The sequence below is a fragment of the Gymnoscopelus microlampas genome (assembly GCF_963454915.1).
Source record: "Gymnoscopelus microlampas genome assembly, chromosome: 17".
In the NCBI taxonomy this organism is placed as follows: Eukaryota; Metazoa; Chordata; class Actinopteri; order Myctophiformes; family Myctophidae; genus Gymnoscopelus; species Gymnoscopelus microlampas.
In genome coordinates this window covers 7,764,654-7,789,795 of record NC_139954.1, presented here as the reverse complement: position 1 = coordinate 7,789,795, position 25,142 = coordinate 7,764,654, and the positions used below count along the sequence as shown (strand labels likewise).

At 41.6% G+C, this 25,142-nt stretch overlaps 1 protein-coding gene across 1 annotated transcript in view; it reads left to right on the top strand.

Moving 5' to 3' along the window:
- Positions 1-25,142, top strand: part of gtf2f2b (general transcription factor IIF, polypeptide 2b) — a gene marked incomplete at both ends in the record, with an annotated part of 78,451 nt that extends 53,309 nt beyond the window's left edge. The window contains 4 exons of the mRNA XM_084084091.1: positions 18,624-18,705; positions 21,922-22,021; positions 23,095-23,238; positions 24,993-25,142. Coding sequence (XP_083940217.1) covers positions 18,624-18,705; positions 21,922-22,021; positions 23,095-23,238; positions 24,993-25,142 — 476 coding nt within the window. The remainder of the gene's footprint in view (positions 1-18,623; positions 18,706-21,921; positions 22,022-23,094; positions 23,239-24,992) is intronic.

Here is a 25,142-nt window from a genome sequence, read left to right as displayed (position 1 = left end):
TATAATTGAACAGTACTGGCTCTTAGAGCCTGACACTGACAAACTGCCGGGACTCTGGCAGCATTTGTCACTATAGGAGAGAGTGAGACGCGGTGTGCATTGGTCGATAGTGACGCACGTGTGTGAACTATTATATGGTCCCTGTCGGGTGGAAACCTCACAAGTTCAAAACAGTTATCAGGATTCAAATTCAAAAATGGTAAAAGTAGCAGATCTTCAAGCTCAAAACGCGTCGCTTCGCTCCACGTTTTGAGCTTGTAGATCTGATACTTTTGATGCTTTTGTGTGATGCTGTAGGGTGATCAAGTAGGGCGTTAATATGCAAAAAAACACAAAAAGTTAAAATGTGGAGATACAAGGTTTCTGCCTGACAGCAACAACATGAACGAGTACACCGTATGTCCCTCTAAACCCCACCCCCTGGTGCATGATGAAGTAAGGTTGAGGTTGTTTTTCAACCCAGATATTGTCATTGAAATTGTCAGGCAACAGTCAATGCAGTTTTGGAGAAGTAAAAACTCCTGACTAGACACATAACTTCAACATGCGTGAGAACACTGTTCCGTGTGAACCTCAGAATGGCGAAGTAGAGCAGGGTGTTCTTCACAGCTTTCATGACATCTGACAATTCAGCACTAATGTCATTAGTGCTGAATTGCACTAACGTTACGAGTGACTCCCTAGTCCATGTGTAGCATGCAGTTTAACCTGTGACCTGTGTAGCATGCAGTTTAACCTGTAACCTGTGTAGCATGCAGTCTAACCTGTGACCTGTGTAGCATGCAGTTTAACCTGTGACCTGTGTAGCATGCAGTTTAACCTGTGACCTGTGTAGCATGCAGTTTAACCTGTAACCTGTGTAGCATGCAGTCTAACCTGTGCCCTGTGTAGCATGCTGTTTAACCTGTAACCTGCTGGGCACACATACTAGGATCCAACCAGTGCTCGAGCACCTTTTTTTTATTCTCTTATTTAAATATCGGTCTTGCTGAACCACAGTTGCTCTCCACCCTGCTCTCACTCAATACAATGTAGGTTAGGTCGCTTTGTTTTCTAATCCTGATAAGTCTGAAAATGTTTTAGTTGGGCATGGCAGTCTCCATGTTTCTTGTTAAAAAACAGTATAAAACGTACGAAAATAGCAAATTAAGTTGTCAGCACTCGCTATGCAACACTTTTAAAAACACGCAGCAGAAGAAGGAAATGTTTCTCAGACATATGTGGGCGTGAAGTGTGGTTTACATTTAGACTATGCAAGTAACACTCAAACGTGTGAACTTGCTACAGTAGGCTCTGTTGACAGGATTTTTATTAAGGCTTATCTATGAATCATTATCATTCATATTTGTAATTTATGAAGTATATACACTTTTACTAGACTGGGTCTATATTGTTTAACTTATCTGTTGCCTAAACTGCTACTGTCCTTCACACAGTGGGGGTAGGGGGTATAGTTGGGTAGTCTTACTTACAATTTGTATTTGATTCATGCATATTTTCAGACATTAAAACAAAACAAAAAAGGTATCAGGAAAAGAAAATGGGTGGTCTTTTTACAGTGACTCCGAGGCCAGGGGTCACAGACCCCCTGTTGAATACCCATGACGTAGATCCCAGTGGGGAGTGTGTAATTACTGTTTCCTTCTTTGAAGAACACAGCGTGTGGCCAATTGCATTTTAGAAGGGAAAAGAAGAAAGGAAAAAACTAACAAGAACAGCCAACCTAAAAGTAACTAGTACTTCACAGCCTTCCTAGAAATGTACTTGAGTAAAAGTAAAAAGTATCAAGAAACTCTAATACTCAAGTAAAGTACAAATACTCAAAATCTGTACTTAAGTACTGTACTCAAGTACATTTACTCCGTTACTGTCCACCACTGAGTATAATCAATCCATTTTCCCCATTTGTTCTCAAAAATCTCTTTTCTTCATCCTCAAGTTAGCAGTCATCCTCCTTGTCAAAAATCTCAGACTATTTTAAGCCAATATTCTGCAGATGGAGATCCAGTCTGTATAGCCATTTACGAGTAATGGCTTTTCCCCCTCCAGCCATGAATATTTTCATAAGATCTCTCTCACTTCCTGTAATTTCATCTGGTAAATCTCCCAGACAGCAATAGACAGGACATTGATATTTGTATACCTAGAGTAATGAGTTGTATTATGGTACGATCTCCATGCAGCCGTCTGTTAACATTTTTCTTGTTACTTAATATTGCGATGTACTGCCTGGAAAATTATTAAAATGATGGAAACACTATCTGGCTAACGTTTCATCGTCTCGGCATCGAGGTCTATTAACTAAACCAAATGGTATATTAATAGTGAGTCGTCTGGATTCCTGTGGCGTGTGAAGTCCATGCAACACATGCCACAAATGACACTACACATTATATTCAGTTTGAAGTCATGGAAACATAATTGAAAAGCGGCGTCTATAGGTACATCATAGCATACATACACGTCACGTAGATATTAATATCTACGTGTATGTAACTATTTTTTTAAGTTTCTGACACCTGCATGTTGCAGTAGCTCTGTCATTTCCCCCCAGAATCAGGTTTGAATTTATCCAAAGTTAACCCATCAAGACCTGTGGCCTCTGCTCAATTCTTTCCATGTCAAGGACCCCCAAAATGATATGTATTTGGCCGCCGACCACCATCTCAAAATAGTTTGTTCCAGGCACCCCAGAAGCAAAGATTTGAGTAGAAAAAAACATGTTCGCCTTAAAAATATAGGCTATATTCAAAGATTTGCACAAATCGTCATGATTTTTCAAAATTAGCAGATCTACAAGCTCATAGTGTGGCACGCTATGAGCTTGTATATCTGCTATTTTTGAATAGCCAACCAATGTGCTATATATTGTGACGACCAAACCAACACACCAGAGACAGTATTGCAAAAGCCAAATAGGGCATTTATTTAGGGATAATTGCACAGCGTTGGGAATGGGGGAAATGCAAACCAAGCTAAGTAAACAATATCAACAGAAATTCTTCCCGGTCCGGGGTTTAGTCCATGCACATTTCACAATGTATCCAGTCAAAGTCCTAATGTTGCCTATAATAACCCATTTTGGGGCGGGAACCCCTATTTGTAACTATACCTTTCAGGGCGGGAACCCCTTTTGGGGTTCTTGTTGCTATGTACAGTACTGTATATAGCAACATACATTTGTTGTAATTGTTGAACACATATTTGAAGTTTTTCAGAAAACTTTTAGGATTTAGAAGGCGTTTTTAAAATCGGCCCCAGGTCTAAATGGGATAAAAAAAAGAGAGGCAAAATGTCAGTAATGTATTTCACCATTATAACAACATATGGAGGAATAAAGGAGTTATCGCTTCCCGACTGAGCACCTGTCCGTCCAACGAGGAGAGCCAGTGAACACTGAGGCAGAGCGAGGACTTTTTACAGAGAGGCGTGATCAGCACCGACTCAGCGCAGCTTGTCCTCATCAAGTCAGACAGAGGGCAGGTCATCACCTCAGGTTGAGCTAGAACAGGGTTTCTCAAAGTGGGTGCCTTGACGCAAGTCCAGGGGTGCTTTGATAATATTTGAAATGTATCAATGTCCCTTGCACTGTACTTGATGCGTTATTTTTCAGTCTACAGCTCTCTCCACCAAAAATAGCAGATCTACAAGCTCACAACATGTCACAATATGTCACAACGTGACTCGTTCTGAGCTTGTAGACTGGCTATTTCTGGTTAATGTTCCCCCCAGAATATAGGGATGCTGGGGTTAAACTCTCTCAGTGCCACACAACGAGATATCCCGATTTTTTTCTGAATGCCCTCAGTGCCAGGACGAAAAAAAAGAATATATATATAGCCTATATTTATTTTTATTTTTTTGGGGGGGGGTGTTCAGAACCCAACATATCATTATCTGAAGATTTGCAGCTCCATCCACTCCTTGTTTAACTTATAACTGAAAAAGGCTGTATCTCGCTTCCTAAGCACTTTTTTTTACTTTGAAAAAAAAAAAAAGAATTGCTGGCACAGCACAGTATGAACATATTTTTTTATTTCATTGGCACTGAGAGAGTTAAGTGGTTAAACGCCAAGTGTAACAATTATTTTCAATCTGTCCTAGTGGAAACTAATATGCTCTCAAATTTTCCTCATACATACTGTATCTTAGGGTGAAAGATTTACATATTTGCGTAACATTAGTATGATATAAGGTGATATAACGTATCAATGTAATTCAGGGGTGCCGTGGATAAAAAAGTTATTTACAGGGGTGACCTCAGCCAAAAATGTTTGAGAACCACTGAGCTAGAAGCTAGAGTGGAACGTACCTCCCCTCAATGGAGCCTAGGCGGAGCCAAGCTGTCCTTGGTGCTTAACTCTGCCTCTGTTCCACTGTCTCGCCTCACTGGGGTGCTTACCTGTCCGGCGGCCCAGCGACACTCCACAATATATATATATATACTAGAGTTTCGGGGGGCTACGCCCCCCTCAACCCCAGCCGCGCACGGGGCTTTGCGTTTGTTGGTCCCTCCGTGTCCCTGTCTCTGTATCCGTGTAGCTGCAGCACAGAGTGGGCAGTATAGATGGGGATTATGGCTGTTAGAGGCATGTACGCGCACGGGGCCCGCGTGGGCGTGTGTATATGGGGGTAGACAAATTGTCTAAGTAACATTTGCAAAAAGGGAAAAAAAAAAAAAAAATTGTAAGAAAGTGTAATGTAAAAGTTACAAAATGATGAAAAATAAGTAGAAGAAATTATATTTTGTATGTTTCGCGGACCACCAGGGGGTCCGCGGACCCCCTGGTGGTCCGCGAAACATACAAAATATAATTTCAAAATATAATTTCTTCTACTTATTTTTTATAATGGTCCGCGCGGAAATCGTGGGATGAAAATTTCCAAAAGGAAAAAAAAAAAAAAAAAAAAAAAAATATGAAGGTGGTTGCTTGTTTTTCTGAAAGCTGGCGAATGGCAGCCCTTTCTGCAAGATGGCGGCCGCCTGGTGTTGTTGTGATTTGGTCGTGCGCACGTGCTCTCGGTTACACAGCGTTGTACTGGCGAAGTATAGTTCTCGCTTACACAGACATGTCCAGACATGTTGTAGGTCCCTCCGTGTCCCTGTCTGTGTGTCCGTGTAGCTGCAGCACAGAGTGGGCAGTAGAGATTTCTGGCGCAGGCTGTGCAAACCTGGCAACCCAGCGCATGCTGCCGCACGTTACACCAGAAATGGTGCCTGGAGAAAATGGTGACCAAAAAAAAAGTTAGGAAAAAAAGGAAAAAACCCCCGCAGCGGCTGGCTGCTGTTGTGGTGATGAGGTCGTGCGCAGGGTAAACGGTACGAAGCTGCCTCCCCTTCCGTTTTGTCCGACATTTGGTGAGTAGAATTAATTATGTTGCGCGGTGGAAAAGGTGTAGTGATCAGTGAGATGTCCCCTACGCGAGGCGTAAATTCAGCGCGGCCGCCGTGGCGAGTCAGTTGGCGACATGTGGTCTGGCGGTGCGTTGTTTATTCGATAACAGAGCTGTGGGGTGTCGACACCGAGGGTGCGGAAGTCGGTCGCCATTTATATAGTTAGATATATATATATATATATATATATATAGCTAAAATCTAAAATGACACAGATGAGACTTAGTTTGAAGTAGATCACACTTTTATTATAGAAACACCCCCACAGCATGTCTTTTCACAATCACAAGCAGTCCCAAAACATGTCACCGGGTGAATAGATGTAACTGTCTTGCCCCCTGAACAGTAAAAGGCCTCAATTATGAATGCATTTACAGTACAGTGTATATGGAACGCGCTCTGGCGAAAGAACACCATGATTCATAATATGACAGAAAGACGAGGAGATGACAAGTGGGTGTCTGATGTATAGCTGATAATTAACAGTGATCATTGAAGCTTTCCAGCCATGTATTACGCACGCAGTAAAGTCCATGTACGTAGGTAGTGAATTTCACTCACAGGCTGTACACACACGCTCACGCACGCACGCACACACACACACACACACACCCACACAAAACTAGTAATCAGAACATAATCAGACTGTCGCTCAAAACAGCATGAGCACACACTGTGCAGAGTGTTCACACAGAACAGTAAAGTTGCCAGCTGGAACGCAAACTGGTTCCTCAGAGTGATGCCACAGAAGAAGAACCATTTTTGGTTCTTCTAAAACCACTAAAAGCCAGGAAAGCATGTGTCATTTAAGAGCTTGTACATCTGCTATTTTTTTTACTTTAAATATATATATATATTGAAAGGGTGAGAACTGCTGATTTAGAAGGCATTTTTAGAGTCGGCCTCAGGTGTAATTAGGGTTAACCTGGAATGCATCCGTGTCGTTTTTTGATTTGAGCTAAAAAGCATTATTTTACACTTTGGCTATTCAAAAATAGCAGATCTACAATCTCGTAGCGCGGCACCGAGTGCCGCGCTACGAGCTTGTTGATCTGCTATTTTTGAAAAATCGTGAAAATGTGTGCAAATCTTTTGAATTTATATTCTTTTAAAGCAAACATTTTTAAGTCAAATCTTTGCTTCTGGGGGGTCCCTGGAACAAAATATTTTGAGATGGGGGGGTCCGCGGCCAAATGTATATACATTTTGGGGGTCCTTGACATGAAAAAGATTGAGCACCACTGATATAGAAACATACGTTTTTTTCAGAAAACTGTTGGGATTTAGAAGACATTTGTAGAATCGGCCTCAGGTCTTAATGGGTTAAAACAACAAAATATTGAAAGTGTAAAAACTACTGATTTAGAAGGCGTTTGTAGAATCGGCCTCAGGTCTTAATGGGCTAAAGAACCATTTAATTGAATGGTTCTATAAAAACCCTTCACCACTTAAACCCTATTATTCTATTTTGTTTTGCAGTCTTGACTTGTGACGTACAGTAATAGGTATAGAGAGCAAATAAGGATGTTTGTAAAAGTATAGCTTACTGAATGCAACGTAGGAAAACATGAGAGAGAGAGAGAGACGTGAATACAAACAGGAGAGGGATAGCTAGAGAGAGAGAGAGATGGTCTCGGGGTGAAGAGGTCTTTTCTTCCGCCCCCTCATCCTCCTCTCCTATCAACTCTGCCCTCCATCATTCCATCCCCTCCATCCTCTCCATAGACCTTCTTCCACTCAGTACACATCCAACCACCGCCCACCCTGCCACCCACCACTCTGTCCCTGGATACCTCCTCCCTCTACCACACACACACACACACACACACACACACACACACACACACACACACACACACACACACACACACACACACACACACACACACACACACACACACACACACAGTGATGCTTTGAAAAAGGTGTGTGTTGGTCACTAGCAAATACATGAATATACATTTCATGAAATACATGAAAGGGAGGATACATGAATAGTATGTGTTGTGGCCTTAAGGGAAAATACATGGATAGGAAAGGAGAGAGAGAGCATGGGAGGCCATCTGCAGTATACAGATAAAGCTACGCAAAGCAAAGCAATGCAGTACATGGGTGGCAACAAGGACTACTATTTTGCGTGTCCAGTGTAACACTGAGTGTAATCATTTATTTTCTATGGAGTGAATTATTGTTTTCACTGAGGAAAAAACAGTTTAACCCCATATGGTTGACCGTATCCTATACTAGTGACTTTTGTGTTTTCTGTTATTGTGGGGAAGGCTTTCGCAGAAGATAGCCGATCGTCAAGCTCACATCGTGTAGCAAATGTACTTAGTTACTTTACGCCACTGCTTATTCCTAACCTTAACCTCAGTAAAACGAACACACAACCTCTCTGGGCGAGCAGTCCTCGAAAGAAAATGGTGTGTTTGGGGCGAGCGTTCCGGTAACCTCTGGGAAGATGAAGGCTGTGTTCTTTCGTAACAAACAAGCCTCAGTTGTCCAATGTGCCCATAATTGTTTTGACCGGTCGTAATGTCAACAGTCCTCTCATTCACTGCGTCTGTCTGCTTGTAGTCTCTCTCTCTCTCGCTCTCGCTCTCGTTCGCGCTCTCTCTCATGGTCGGGCGCAACTCCCTCTGACAGGAGTGATCATCCAGATGAATATCAAACATGTTTGAAATCGATTGGGACGCCCCTATCGTCTGTGAGCCAATTGGCTTAAGATTGGATCTTTGAACCACTCACACCACTAGTCCGGCAGCCCCTGAGGTGTGAAGCAGAATTCACCAAGCGTTGGATTGTTCACCCACTAATAGGGAACGTGAGCTGGGTTTAGACCGTCGCGAGACAGGTTAGTTTTAGCCTACTGATGATGTGTTGTTGCAATAGTAATCCCGCTCAGTACGAGAGGAACCGCAGGTTCAGACATTTGGTATGAAATTAGGTATATTGTTTCTTTTATTGGCCTAAAATATTGTCTATATACATACAGTACATTCATGAAACCACCTGCTGACCGGCTGTCAGCATTGAGCAATTATTTTTATAGGGGGGTATAGTCCAGGCAAACTAGCTCATTTTGGACCTCAAAATCAAAATGATCATTTTTGAATAAATAAAACGGAACTACTGGATGTTATTACCAGATAGTCTATACAAACTAGCATTTCACATCAAAGTAATTGTTACTGTTGTTGTGATTTTTTTTCACCATACATCATTTCTATGAGGTGTCCAGAACAACATATTAAAAGCTCTAAGAAATCCTAGGTGCTGAAATGTGTTTAATTGGCATCAATTCAAGATGTCCATTATTTTCAAAAAGCCATTTACATTTATGGTGAGTCCAATTTCCATTCCTGAATTTTCAATTGACTTCCTAATACATTTAGAGGTGAGGAATTACGATAAAATACCCTGAGGCATGCATGTACATGCATGTGCATGTCTATATATGGCTTTTTGACAATAATTGGTGGACATGCCAGTATAGTTTGTTGATTACTTGTGATGCAGTAATGGCCCAAAAAAAAAGGTGCCAAATGTATTTAATAGAAAAGACGTTCAAACAAATACAGTATGAAAACCAAAAATTGGATATTACTGTATATAAATATGGAATGGTTCACCCGACGTTGCCTTTCGTGCAGTATATTTTGCAGTCCATCCTTTGGGGAATAAAGTCAGAAAGGGCAGTGATGATATCATGTCAATATGATTTTGACTGAATGGATGGATGGATGAGAAATGGGGGGGTTTGGGCCAAATCGCTGACATGATCTCCAAATATAAATTCCCATCACTGCTCATGTTCAACATGGCCCAGAGGGAGGCCCTGTCTGTGAGGAAGTCAGAATCTCATTAAAGGGATCAATTAATTCTCAACATCGCTTACCGTAATTTAGCCAACCCATCAGCGTTCTAATGTGGGTTGGCGCCCATCTAACCACCCATATGCCCCGATTAGAAATCCACCATGAAGCGCACATCTCCGCTAGGCTGGGTTGCCTAGCCATGGGCCGTGTAAGTGGTGCATTGCAGCAGAGGATTTAGAACAGTGGGTATAGAACAGTGTTTCTCAAAAAGAGCAGATGTACAAGTGCACAGCGCGTCACTTTGTGCCGTGCTGCGAGCTTGTACATCTGCTATTTTTGAACATTTTTGAAAAATCTTAAAAGTGTTTGAAAAACTTTTAATTCAGTCAGAAACACTCACGTCAAAGTAGATTTAACCATTTATTGCAACAAATGGAATACAGTTAAGCTTGGCGTTAAAGCTCCGCTCTTGGGAGATATTCCCTGAATTTTGTCGAAGCAGCCTGCTAAGCATAATATTCAGGGAATGCTAAGCAAATCCCCATAGGGATACAATGTCAACAATAAGCAGTACATTGACATATTAGTTTGAATTAGCAGATATACATGATAATCACAAGTATTTGAGCCTATGCCAGACTCTAATGAAAAGGTGGAGGCTGGGGTGAAGGAGGAGCTAGCAGAATGCATTGGTCAGCAACCAAGAAAGACCTAGTGAATACGAAGCCGTATTTAAAGGAACCCCTTGCTAATGCGTGAGTTGTGATAGGAGTATGAATGTGTGATGTAATGACCAGCAGCGCTGTGAATGGGGAATAGAAAGCTGATGTTCAACATCAGCTGACTGACAGCTGGTTACAGCTTTGGCGTGCAAGACTTCCATGTCCTGCATGAACTAACGCTATGCTTCATTCATTTTGATGTTTCTTTTTACACAAATCTTCTCTCCTGGGGGGGTCCCTGGCACAAAAACATCAGATGGGGGGGGGGGGGGGGGGGGGGGGGGGGTCCGCAGCCAAATATATATCACTTTGGGGGGATTGGGGGATTTGAACTACTGAAATGTGTAGAATCTGCCTCAGGCCTTAATGGGTTAAACAGGTTGCCAGGTAGCTGAGACTGGAACAAGAGGGTCGAGGGGGAGAAAACAATGATTGACGTCCAGTTGGCTCTCAGCACATACAGTACATGACTATTTTAAGTGGTTGCCATGCCAGCTTCACAGCAGTCCGTCTGACACTGACTCGCATTACGCCACAAGCTCTGAGGATGAAGATGATGGGCGCATGCATAATTCAGCGCCTCCAAATGAAAGGAGAGTCCTTGCCATTAGCGTGTAAGGGGGAAATGTATTTCCATGGCCAAGCTGTTAATTTCAGTAGAGAGAGAGAGAGAGAGAGAGAGAGAGAGGTAGAGTGAGAGAGGTAGAGAGAGAGAAAACAAGTGAAAAGATTTTATAACATCTAATTTGGAGATAAAGAACGTTGTTGATTAATTTCGGGAGAGAGAGAGGTAGAGAGAGACAAAAGAGGGCAAAAGTGAAAAGATTGGAGATAATGAGCGTTGTTGATTAAGCAGAGTAAGAACAGAGTAGAAAACAGACCTCCTGCAATTTTACGCATCGGTTTCGCCTCGTTTGCAAGTGTAATGCGGACGTTGCGTGGTTGTTGATACTGGTAATCATGTTATAATGAGAAAAACACCGCAGAGACGGAGAGAGCTGTCAATCTGAGAAGCACATAATCACAAGGGCGCACACACACACACACGCGCGCGCGATCTAACATCACATCACAAACCACATCCAGCACAGTAATTAGTTTAGCTGTCATCGAATTTAAATGGTGCCGTACTTTAAATTAACCCATTAAGACCTGAGGCCAATTCTACAAAATGTCGAATCCTAACTTTTTTTTTTGAAAAAAATGTCGCTTTAAAAAATAAGATTTGCACACATTTTCACGTTAAAAATAAAATAAATAGCAGATCTACAAGCTAGTACCGCGGCATTCGGTGCCCTGATATGCGCTTGTATATCTGCTGTTTTTGAATAGCCCAAAGAAATTAAAAAAATGTAGATGCGTTCCCGGTCTAAAAGGGTTAAATTATCCTGTGTGCCGCACTTCTTCTGTATTATCACGTTCGTTACAAACACGACGCTGCAGCTGTGTGACCTTTGGAACACGCCTGCAGCACACCTATAGTAAAACAGATGCGTGTTAATTTAACTGAGAGTTGCAAATGGATAAATGAACACTTGAATGCACAGGTAGCATTTAGGTATATCTGTTGGCCCAATATATTCACTTCAGACTCTGATGCTTACAAACAGGTGTATTATTTGTGTAAAAAAGAGAAAAAAAGCATCCTTCTCCTTCCAAACCATAACCCTTCATCAGCTATTTCCATTTTCTTGTGTACATTACTGTAAACTGGGGGTCAAGGAGATAATAGTGTATTTTGTCTCTGTCGAATAACTTAAATATGTCCAAAGCTGTTACTTTTCGGCATTCAAATTCTAAAATGGCAAAGGTAGCAGATCGACAAGCTCAAAACGCGTTGCTTCGCGCCACGGTTCGAGCTTGCAGATCTGCTACTTTTGATGCTTTTGTGTGACGCTGTAGCATGATCAAGTAGGGCATTAATTTACGTAAAAACTAATCTGTGTGGAGTTTACATGTTCTCCCCGTGTCCCCTAGGGTAGGTACCCTCGCAAAAAACATGCAGTAATCCTGGTCTCTATACTGCCTCCCCCTGGTCAGTCGGGGTGCCTGATGGAGGGGAAAGGAACTGGTTGTAATAACGTGTTCCTCCTTCCACGCGCTACGTCCTACCGGGGAAACCCCCCCCTGTCAGGTGATAAGTAGAGGCCTGCTCACTCCTTCATGCGTCGAAGGAAGCATTAGCTCAGTGCGGGGCTCTCCCCAGGCTGGCAGAGGGAGAGTAGCGCCCAGGATTACAAGCTTAGGCAATTGGCACTGGGTGAAAAATGGGTTAAAAAATCATGGGATAAGTATGGAGACTTTTTTCTGCCCGACGGCACCAATGTTGTACTTTCTCCACAATCCAGAGAAAGACTTTAGCTAGGGAGGAGAGAGAGAGTGAGAGAAAGGTCAGGACATAGAATTTCAACAGAAAGCAGAATACTTCAAGGCTTGTGTGTGGAGGAGGTGTGGATGTTTTATCCCATTCAATCCGAGCACGCATACTGTGTCATTTTAGATTTTCTTTTTGCCATAACCATTATTTTATACTTTGGGCTATTAAAACAATTCATAGCAGATATACAAGCTCATAGCGCGGCAAAAATTAGAAAAATCTTTGAATATGTATTTTTCAAGTGAATATAATTATGTAAAATATTTTGCTCCAGAGACCCCCCCCCCCCCCCCCCCTTTTTCGCTTTAAGAAATATATATTCAAAGATTTGCACAACTTAACACAATTTTCTACAAGCTCTTAGCGCTATGAGCTTGTATATCTGCTATTTTTGAATAGCCAAAGAAATAAAAAATGACACAGATGCGTTACCGGTTTTAATGGTAGATTTTGGGCGGGAACCCCCTTTTTGTAACTATACCTTTCAGGACGCTATGTACAGTATATGGCAATATATTCTTTTTCAAATTCTTGAATAAATATTTGAAGTTTTTCAGAAAAGTTTTTCAGAAAAAAGGTCAGGATTTAGAAGGTGTTTTTAGAATCTGCCTCAGGTCTAAATGTGTTAACATCACTTTATAAAACACAGAAATAGCTGTGCCTACAGTGCAACCCAAGGCGATTGTTTGACCTCTTGGTTTATTTACTGATTGATTTCTCCTTTCGGAGACGCTTTGTGACAAATATTTGCACCGTATTGCTCTCTGTTGGAGACAGTTCTTTACTTCTTTGTGTTCATAATTCATGTTTCTTGACTCTGAAATGCCAAAACCGAATGGAACGTCCCCGATTCCTCTTGCCTCAAGCACCAAGAGCTATTGATTGAAGGTCGATCGCTGTGAGCAGTCGCATTGAGGAAGAAAAAAAAACATTCAGCTTCATTTAATTATTCATTCGTGCTGCAAAATGTTTTCGACCATCTGGCCTTCATCTGTGATAAAATGTTTTTGTGGCATGAATAATAGATAAATATATTTTTCTGAGTGAGACGAATGGAATAAAGCGCCAGACAGTCGGACCACAGTGGTATTAATACCAGAGTATTTATGCTGTACTTAAGTTTTTTTTTACTTTTTTTTACTGGAGTATTTCCAATTTGTTATAATTTTGCTGTTACTCCACTACATCCCAGAGGCAAATATTGTACTTTTACTCCGTTTATTTGAAAACTTTACTTGATTTAGATTATTATTACAAAACATACATTAACCACTTCTTCCTCCACCGCTCACGCAGGCTCACTCACTGGTACTGGTTTGCTTTCCTCCTACGTGTGTGTGTGTGTGTGTGTGTGTGTGTGTGTGTGTGTGTGTGTGTGTGTGTGTGTGTGTGTGTGTGTGTGTGTGTGTGTGTGTGTGTGTGTGTGTGTGTGTGTGTGTGTGTGTGTGTGTGTGTGTGTGTGTGTGTGTGTGTGTGTGTGTGGTGCACCACCACTCATCTGCTGATAATGACACAAAATGGCATCCATTTGTGTGTGAAAGACAGAGATGAATGTAAGATTCATCTGTTAAACCATGCTGTAAAAGTGTGGATTTATAGCATCACGCTTTTGTCTAGTGTGTGTGCTTGTATTGTTATACTTGTGAGGGCCTAAGGACCACGCAAGTTTAGAAGAATTGGAGAAATTGACATTTTCCTCACAAGAGATATGGTGTTTTTATGGATATAAAACATTTGTAGTTTAGGCTTACAATTAGGCAAATATTCTGGTTAGTGGGTTAGGATTAGGCATTTCAAGGTTAGGTTTAGGGGTTAGGGTAGGAGTTATGGCCGATTTATTATTTGTTGCACGCGCGAGTTTTGCATGGAAAATAGCAGATCTATAAGTTCACAATGCAGAATGTAGGTTTTCTATTTTCGGCTTTAGGTTCAAAAATTACAACAAAAAGAAATGGGCAAATAAAAATGACATTCATAAAATCGCCCCCTAAAATGTTCATCTCCTTGGAAGTAGTAATAGAAATGTGTGTGTGTGTGTGTGTGTGTGTGTGTGTGTGTGTGTGTGTGTGTGTGTGTGTGTGTGTGTGTGTGTGTGTGTGTGTGTGTGTGTGTGTGTGTGTGTGTGTGTGTGTGTGTGTGTGTGTGTGTTTCCTACAGCGTTTGCCTGACAAATATTTGCGGCCCAGTCTGGGCAAATGGCAGCAGTACAATAATATGTGATTGATGTCCCCAGTGAAATAGGTTTATCAAGCGAGGACAAAACTCATTCAGCGGAAAAACAACAAGAGCTATTTGACTGGAGGCGTTTCACAGACTTAAAAAAGGTGTTCTCCTCTCCGGTTCCACCATCATCATCACCATCATCATCAGTCTGGTTCTCTGTCAGTCATCCACTGAAGGTCCTTCTGTTGACTTCTACAGCTGCTTGTGTGGGTGTGGAAGAAGAACTCTCACTCACACCAGTGTTGCCTGATTTTTCAACAGAAACAAGCGGCCAGGTTCATGGAAAACAAGCCCAAAAGAAGAAACCAGTTTTGCCACTTTGAGCCGACTATTTTGAAAATGGCAGATAAAAAAAACAGGACCCGCAAATACATTTACAAATATTTACAAGCGACTGTAAAACTGAAAAGCAAGCCCAAAGTCGCTTATAATAAGCAGACTTGGCAACACTGTCTCCCTCTCTCTCTTCTCTTTTAGATATGTATTTTTTTCTTTAATGATTGGTACAGTATGACACATCGGCAGCATTAATGCCCCCGCTCGCCATCTGGACTCCATGGTGCCGTGGTGGACGCATGATTCAAAATGTACCAAATAAGAGCATTTAAAGGAAGTCAACGGTACAATATGACAGCTGGCTATTAACAATTAACGAGGTTTCACGCTTGGTAACGATATCCAAAAATAGCAGATTTATAAGCTCACAAGATCCAGATATTCTTCTGTTCGATTTTGATTGGCTGTCAGTGTTTCTATTGTTCATGAAATCCGCTGAAAGTGATCCAGACGATATCGTTTACAACTATTGTGGTCGTTATTGTTGTGGTGTGGACTCTGCCGTCCACTTGAGCTAGAACGACTTTAAAACAACATTTATAGTTATTTATTGTTATAGTCATCGTTCTTGATGTGATGTAGGTGATTTTAAGAAGCTATTTTAACCTTTTTACAAGGTTTCTGATACTCTAGCCCCCTAGAGGTCTTCAACATGAGGTCTGGGACCCCTAGAGGATCATCAGAGTTACTACGGGGGGTGGGGTTGCCAAATCTTTGTGATAGCAACTTATTGTTTTAACATGAACCACTTGAACCCTAGCATTCCTATTCTGGTGGGAACATTCACTGAAAATAACAGATCTACAATCTCTCAACCCATTGCGAGCTTGTAGATCTGTAGATTTTCAGAGAAGAGGTTTGGTGTACAGGGAAAAAAGAGCAGATCAAGTACAGGGAAGGTCAAGTTTCAGTATTGAGGGTTCGAGTGGTTAAATGTCTGTAAATACACGGATGATAGTGCAGTCAAACAAGTCTACGAAGCCATCTATGGAAACAGTTGAATCTGCAATACAATTTTTGGCCTGAGAAACGTTGGAAGACCCCCTGCTCTAGCTTCCTCAGCACATTGGTCCAACGTGTAGGTGGTCCTGGTTCTGACAGGGTGGTCTGTGTAGGTAGGGGGTCCTGGTTCTGACAGGGTGGTCTGTGTAGGTAGGGGGTCCTTGGGTGTCAGTCTCCAGCCTGGTTCTTAATTGGAACAGCTCTCATACTGCATGCAGGCTGCACTCTGGCCTCTACAGGGTTAAAATGACAAGGAAAAAGGCACCAGAAAGCAGGTGGTTCAGAAAACATTTTAAAATGTCAACTTGCTATTTCAGATACAGTAAGTGCTGAGAGTGTGCGTGCGTGTGTCCACAAGTATGGTTGCATGTGAGAGTCAGTGGCCCTCATTTAGCAATGGAACGAACAAGCCAGCTTAAATTTGAGCCCAGAAATCAGTGTACGACCACGTCCACGTGTGATTTATCAAGCAGGTGTACCCTGTCAATCACAGCCAGAAAAGTTGACGGATATATTGTAACACTGAGGCTGGTGTTAGACAGCAGCATAACAATAGAATTCTGAGACTCATTCAGTCCACACATACATTTGTACATCAGGTTTCTCAATAGGACATGAATAGTGTTCACTCCCACATTGTAGAACTACTCACTTGCACTGCACCACCTTGGTGTTCTCAGTAGTATACGCATGCAATCATTATAAGTAGTAACCTGAAGCTTATACAGGCTTATTGCCTTCCTGAACTTAACCCACAGGGAGGCGATATACAGAGGAGTACAGTACGCTCTGAAGAGGTTTAGCTTCACATCAATTGAACTTGAGTAGAATTTCCTCCCCTGCATGTTAGCTGGAGCATTTAATACACGGCTCTGTCTATACAGATCATCATCAGTCAGTTGGTCTGTTATAAAAAGTACTAAAATGTTTGAAAAAAGCGCGTTGTGAGCTTGTAGATCGGCTATTTTCAAATAGACTAGGTTTAAAATAGGGCTAAAGTGGTAAATGTATGTTTAATGTATAATTTACATCTGCAAAGTAACTAGTAGCTAAAGTTTTCAAATAATTGTAGTGGAGTAAAAGTACAATATTTGTCTCTGAGATGTAGTGGAGTAGAAGTAAAAATATTGGAAATTCGAAATACTCAAGTAAAGTACAAATACCTCAACATTTTACCTAAGTACAGTACTTAAGTAAATGTACTTAGTTACTTTCCACCACTGTTACAGTAGCTTTGCTACATACAGATAACACTTGACATGACCTGACCCTATCCCCTCTCATCCTACAAACTCTTTTTGGCATTATATTTCACATCAAATGCTACTCCATACTCAGAACATATACAGTACAGCACTGCTAGGAGACAGTATAACCAAATCGTCCGCATTCATAAGGTGGTTCACTAAGGTGTTGAATGATTAAGCATCTTGTAACATTGTAAATCTGTTATATTGTTTTTAATTGCTCGATTTCCATTGCTTGGACACTTGGAAATATCCTACCTAATTTCATATGACAAATCGTTGATGTATGCCTTAATAAGCCTGTCAGATGGTCAGACGATGCTGCTCCGCATGTCTACGATGGAACAAACAGGTGCAGCCAAAGCCTACACGTCCTCAGAGTCAAGTCAAAGTCACGATAGATTGATAAATCCCGAAAGTGACGGTAATCTCGGCGTACGCCCGTTTTTAGTACTGCGTAAACTCGATAAATGAGGGCCATTGTGAGGACAATTTTCCTGGTATATGGTCTGGTATACTTAGTTATGCAGCGATCTCACACCCCCCCCAAAAAAAACGACCATAATACAAATACAAGCTCACACCGTGTAGCAGCAGGAAACACAGTGTGAGCTTGTAGATATGATAATTTTCAGCTATTTTCCGGCAACTTTCAGCTATTTTCAGTGTCGTCTCATCCTTAATGTTTGATGTCCTCACAATTATAGTAATACCCAACGTGTGTGTGTGTGTGTGTGTGTGTGTGTGTGTGTGTGTGTGTGTGTGTGTGTGTGTGTGTGTGTGTGTGTGTGTGTGTGTGTGTGTGTGTGTGTGTGTGTGTGTGTGTGTGTGTGTGTGTGTGTGGAGCCGTCTGCCACTGCCACACAGACTTTTCTGTGTGTATTGATTCCAGGCTGACTAGAGATGAGCGGAGGTTTGATACTGAACAGCTTGAATAACAAGCTCCTGCCCTCTGGTCAATTTCACACTGCGTTCAAATGAATCACAGCACTTTTTCAAAACTGTTGATATTCAGTGGTGTGTGTTAGCGTGTGCGCGTACTTAAGTAAAGTAAAAGAAGAAACTTGTATCTCCATTTTTCAACTTTTTGTGTTTTTTTTGTCAGTTAATGCCCTACTTCGTCATATGACAGTGTTGCACGGAAAGTAGCAAAAATAGCCGATATACAGCTATTTCCTCTGTTTTCGTGTGTCAGTGAGAACCAATAAAACGTTTAAACAAGAGCTTATGACTTAATAACTACCGTACATTATTTTGGACATACAAGGTTTTTGACGTGTTTTTTTTTTATTACTATACTTGTGAGGACACTTGATCCTCACAAGTATAGTGGAATTTGAGAAAAAGACATTGTGAGGACAACGTTGTTGTTGTTTTATGGTAAAAAAAAAAAAAAGTTTACAATTAGGAAAAGATTCTTGTTGGTGTTAAGATTATAGGCGATTTAGGCTTATGGTTAAAATGGCTAAATGTATTAAAAATAGCATTTGTGTGTGTGTTTAGATGAGATTGCCCTGGAGGGCGTGGTGGTACAGAGAGGGGAATGCAGGCCTGCTGCCACTGACAACTACATGAAGCTGAAGAAGTGAGTGATGCACGTCAACTTTCACGCTTTGTGCCAGTCTAGCTGTTTTCTTTTCCCCCTATTGATATTGTGGCATTTATTATTATTATAAAAAAGAAAAATCAATCGTTGATTTATGGAGAGAAAAAAAATTAAGCAAAAGTAGCAGATCTACAAGCTCGAAACGTGTCGTTTCGCGCCGCATTTCAAGCTTTTGGATCTGCTACTTTTGATACTTTTGTTTGACGCTCTAGTATGACCAAGTAGGGCATTCATTTACGAAAAAGCACTAAAATGAAAAGAAACGACTTGTAAGTAGCATGAGTGAATTGGTAAGTGATAAAATGATGGATGTTATGAAATCATACACGACAACAGCCAAAGCAGTGTCACTGCCAACTGTATGACTCAGGTATCTCTGAGCAGATACACGCTGCCAGCCGGCTTCCAGCAGAGACGCAAACCAGGGTGGGAATCGTTCTTTAGTACAGTGTTTACTTTTTCATATCAAGGACCCCCAAAATGATATGCATTTGGCTTTTGTGTGACGCTGTAGTATGATCAAGTAGGGTGTTAATTTATGAAAAGACAAGACAAAGTTAGAATATGGAGATAAGAGGTTTCTGCCCAACAGCGGCGCTATAATGTGCCTGTGATGGCGGCAGAGTTGATTGATGGTATCGCTATAGCAACAGCATCACTGTGTGCAGAGGAGATGCTGTGCTCAGCGGGGGGGTGAAGGTTCAGGCAGTAGTGTTCATGAACGATTAGTTTGAAATCATTCGGTCTTTAGCATAGATTTAGAAACCTATATACTGTACCTCTGGCTGCCGAAGTTCATTGGCGCAACCAGTGTTGATTTTGTGTGGATTTTCTAAAACGAAACATTTCGTCAACAAATAGAAACTAGACTAAAATGTTTGGGAGGGACTAATGGAGAAGAGATCCAGTAGAACTAAAGACAAGTCATAATGGGTGCACACGGGTGTCATACAGACCAAAAATAGTTGATCTGCAAGCTCACAACGGGTCGCAGCGCGGCGCGTTGTGAACTTGTAGATCAACTATTTTTGGTCTGCAGCTAAGTGAAAATAATTTTGATGGCATCACGGCCTGCCAAAAATACATTTTTTTTCAAATCAACTGTAGATTTAGTCTACTAAAATCTTATGATATTTAGTCGACTAAAACTAGACTGAAAGTAAAACATTTCAGGTGACTAAAATATGACTAAAACTAAACAGAATTTTGTTCCAAAGACTATGACTAAAACTAAATCAAAATTTACTGTCAAAATCAGCACTGGGAGCAACCTTTCTCCGCAGGCGCCATAATGGGAGTGGAAGCTGAGCCTTTTAATGGATTTACTGTATGTCCGTTGAAGCAGGCGGTATCTCCACTATTAAAATCATCGCAACTCCCAGAATTTTCAACTGATTTTCAAGCGTTTGTAACAAATGTCAGACATGGAGTTATGGATCCAGTAGACCTATACTTGGTTACATTTAAAAGGCATATTTACATATCAAAATATTTGTATCTATCTAATCCAAGTAACTGTAATAGTCACAAAGCATTTCTGTCAGTCCAGGCAGTCACTGAAATAGACAATATACATGAAATATGCAGGCCACATTGCAGAATTGCGATAGCGATGAGCTTGTAGATCTGCTATTTTTGAAAGATCTTGACATTTTAAACTCAAATATTTCCTTCTGAGGGTCCCTGATGGGGCCAAATGCATATAATTTTGGGGGTCCTTGACATGAAACCTTTTTCAGAAAACTGTAAGGATTTAGAAGACATTTTTAGAATCGGCCTCAGGTCTTAATGCGTTCATAATATCTTGTTAATAACTTTCATCGGTTCAATATCTCTAAAAAGCCACACAGACACTTGACCTCTTTTTTTTTTTTAATGGCCGATAGCTTGTGACTAAATAATAACTACATTTGAGCACAGGTTCTTTCTTTCCCCATTACCTGAATAGTAACAGTTTTGGAAACATACAGTCTCCGTGTGACATTCAATATTGCTGTGCACGATTCAGCAAAGCACAGATTGTGCGACAGAGGCGTGTGGGAGAGGTTTGGCATAGGGTAGTTAGTGGTGGTGCAGGTTTACCACTAAAGGAAAATACTGAAAAATGTTTGAAAATTATTGAAATGTTGGCTTTAGGGCATTGGTTCACAATGTGGGGTCCAGGGACCCCAGGGACCCTTAGGGTTCCTTGAAGGGGTTCCAAATGTACTGTAACTCTGAGAGTGTACAAATAATGCGCAAAACGCAAAGCTAAGTATCTGGGGCATCTTATAACAGACCAACTGACTGATGATGATCTGCATAGGCAGCGCCGTATATTAAATGCTCCAGCTAACATGCAGGGGAGGAAATTCTACTAAAGTTCAATAGGCTCTGCACAGAAACCATAATATGGGAATGAATTGGACCCCTTCCTTACTTCCTTCACAGGTGTTACCAATGATAGTAATTAAGGCTCTGTTCCATTTAGTGTGGCATAGTGGTTGTCTTATTTTCAAGGACCCCCATAACTCTGAGAGTTAGACACCCACCATAAGGGGCCATTTGGGAACCAAAATGGAGGGTTTCTAGTGAGTCAACATGCACGATATCAGCACCCTGACCAGAATGGAACAGAGCCTTCATTAGTATCATTGGTAACACCTGTGAAGGAAGTAAGAAGAGGCCCAAGACACTGGTATGATCGTCTCTTGTAATATCTGATGTTTTTTATGGTAACATTTTTATGGGTTGTTCTTTCTGTATGTATAGTGTTTTTTTCATGTTGTTTGTTTCTAATGGACCCCTGAGTCTACACAAATAAAGTTGATTGATTGATTGAAATCCTTTGAAAATAGCAGATCTACAAAAGCTCACAACACGTCGCTTGTGAGCTTGTTGTGAGCTCACGTGTTGTGAGTTCACGTGTTGTGAGCTTGTAGATCGGCTATTTTCAAATTGCCTAGTAGGTCTATACTGTTAGGTCTGAAGTGGTTTTGTAATAATAATCAAAATCTACAAAGTAACTAGTATCTAAAGTTTTCAAATACCGGTAATTGTAGTGGAGTAAAAGTACAATATTTGCCTCTGAGATGTAGTGGAGTAGAAGTATAATTATTGTAAATTGGACAGTACCCGAGTAAATGTAAGCCACTGCTAATTGTTGTCCATACTGTCACTGAACTGTTGGTTGTCATCTTTACTGTGACGTGTCAGGAGGTTCATCGAAGAGTCCATCAAGCCTCACCGTGTGTCCCAGCAGCTGGAGAAAGCTGTCACCACCGTCTACAAGCCTGTGGCCAACCACGTCGTTAATGTAAGCACACGTACACTATGTTTCTATGACAAAAGAAATCGTCCTTTTTTTCCACTGACGAAAACTAAATAAAATGTAAGCTATGCTGACTAAAACTATGACTAAATATATTGACAATTTCGTCAACAAATTAAAACTAGACCCAAATATTAGGGAGGGGCTAGTGGAGAAGAGATCCAGTAGAACTAAGACAAGTCATTTTATGCTTGGTTGTGCGCGGGGGCAGCGCTTCGGAAACAGCCGATCTACAAGCTCCCAACGCGCCGGGGGCTTGTAGATCGGCACAAAGCCAAGTATAAATCAGGCATTGCGGCGCCATCACGGCCTGACAAAATATATTTTAGTTGACTAAATCGACTGTATATTTGGTTGACTAAAATCTTACAATATTTAGTCTAGACTAAAATATTTATATATATATATATATTCCGTCTGGGACATGTGAAGGTCATCGGTTCGACCCTCAGATCGCCCAGTACAAAGTGCTTTGTTCTCGCATGGCCAGGCCATCAGAGATCTCCGCCTACGGCTAACGTCTCTAGGGAAATGTCAATTCATGGCATGGGTTTTGGAACGGTGGAGAAAAGAACAGAACTGCTTTGAAAGAACAGAACTTGATTCCGTCCCAGCCCGTGTTCCTTTTGACAGCAAATTTTGATTTGGTTTTAGTCATAGCCTTTTCGTGTTCGTGTTTTGAATAAAATTCAACACGTAGGGGGTCCTTGGCCTGAGAAACGTTGAAGATCCCTGCGGGGGTCCTGGTTCTGACAGGGTGGTCTGTGTAGGTAGGGGGTCCTGGTTCTGACAGGGTGGTCTGTGTAGGCAGGGGGTCCTGGCGGTGGAACAACTCTCATACTGCAGGCTGCACACTGGCCAATACAGGGTTAAAATGAGAAGGAAAAAGACACCAGAAAGCAGGTGGTTCGGAAAACATTTGAAAATGTCAACTTGCTATTTCAGATACAGTAAGTGCTCTGTGTGTGTGTGTGTGTGTGTGTGTGTGTGTGTGTGTGTGTGTGTGTGTGTGTGTGTGTGTGTGTGTGTGTGTGTGCGTGTGCGTGTCAAACATGCAGGTGGAGTATGAGAAGAAGCGTAAGGCGGAGGGGAGGATGGTGCGGGCGGAGCGTCAGGTGGTTCTGGACATGCTGTTCTCTGCCTTTGAGAAACACCAGTACTACAACATCAAGGACCTGGTGGACGTCACCAAACAGCCTGTGGTAAATTAACACCCTATGGCCTACTTGATCATACTAGCTGAGTAGCAGATCCGCAGGCTTGAAGATCTGCTACTTTTGCTACTTTGGAATTTGAATCCTGAAAAGTAACAGTTTTGGACATATTTCTACCCGACAGAGAAGATATGAGACAAGCATGCCGAGACGCCAAAGTTCAACCAAGTTCAATAGGCTCTATGCACAGCAGCCGTATTGGCAAGAAATTGTGCCCCTTCCTTACTTCCTTCACAGGTCTTACCAATGATGCTGATGATCCATTTGCTGATTACTGTATGTTCCATTTAGTGTAGCACAGTCAAAGGACCAACATAACTCTGAAAGTGTGCAACCATTTGGGTCTATTTGTACACTCTCAGAGTTATACACCCATAGCGGGCCATTTGGAACCCCCTCAAGGAACCATGAGGGTCTCTGGACTACACGTTGAGACCCACTGGTGAAGCAGAGACTGCTATTGTGCCAACATGCACATTAGCAGCACCCTGACTATAATAATAAATACATAAATAATAAATAATAAATTACCCGCTGTTTTACACCTGTAAACCTGCGATGATTCTGAGAAAACAATGGGGCCAAGTGCAGACCCCTGGGGGACTGCACTTAATTGAGTCAATGAAGTATATATATAGGGTTTAAGTATAGTTCAAATGGATCTTTGGCTAAAAAGCATCACTGATAGGATTTGTCTTTTTTCTACCTACCCACAATCCACCCTGCTTTGCAAAAAGTTCAAGGAGTCGCCCACACCCGTTCGATTCTCACCTGTTTTGGTTCAAATTAAGTCTCAGGCGTATGCACACACACACACACACACACACACACGCTCACACACAGCACAGATGGATCAATAATGTGGTGGATCCATGCCAGGCCGACAGAGAACAGCAGCGTGTAGGTGCTCATGAGACCTACTGTACTTCATGTGATTGCCTCTGATTGCATAACTGATGGCCGAGTAGGAGTTAAGCTGTAACACACATTGGATCATTGCTCTCTTAACCCATTCAATCAGGGAACGCATCTGTGTCATTTTAGATTTTTAGCTATAACCATTATTTGACACTCAAAAATAGCAGATATACAAGCTCATAGAGCAGGTCTATGAGATTGTAGATCTGCTATTTAAAAAAAATCTTGGACATTTGTGCAAATCTTTGAATGCATATATTTTTTTGAAACAACATTTTTAACTCAAATCTTTGCTTCTGGGGGTCCCTGGTACAAAACGTTTTCATGTCAAGGACCCCCAAAATTATTTATTTTTGTCCGCTGACCCGACCCCCATCTAAATACGTTGTTCCAGGGACCCCCACCAGAAGCAAAGATTTTAGTTAAAAAAAAAAGATATGTAGGGTATTCAAAGATTTGGACAAATGTTCCAAGATTTTTTCCAAAAATAGCCAAAGTATAGAAATAATGGTTATGGCTAAAATCTAAAATGACACAGATGCGTTCCCGGTCTTAATGGGTTAAAGCACTTGGCTAACTCTCAAATAAAGTGAACCACGCTATAAGCCAATTGTCCATTATCCGGAACTCTGCCGAATGTCCAGACTGTGTTACTCCATCTACCAACAGTGGTTTTCAAAACCCCATAACTGAGAGTGTACAAATGGAACCGTTGGCAGTGGCTCAGGGAGGGAGAGTGGAAGGCTGAAGAAACGTTGAAGACCCCTGGTCTAAAAGTGCAAAGAAAACAATGAAGTGCATGTGCGTGTTTGTGTCCCTCATAGATGTATCTGAAGGAGATCATGAGGGAGATCGGGGTGTACAACACCAAGGGAGCTCACAAGAGCACGTGGGAGCTGAAGCCAGAATACAGCCACTACAACCAGACAGGTGAGAAGTCGGACGAGGAAGAGGCGCCGAAGAGCACCGGCTAG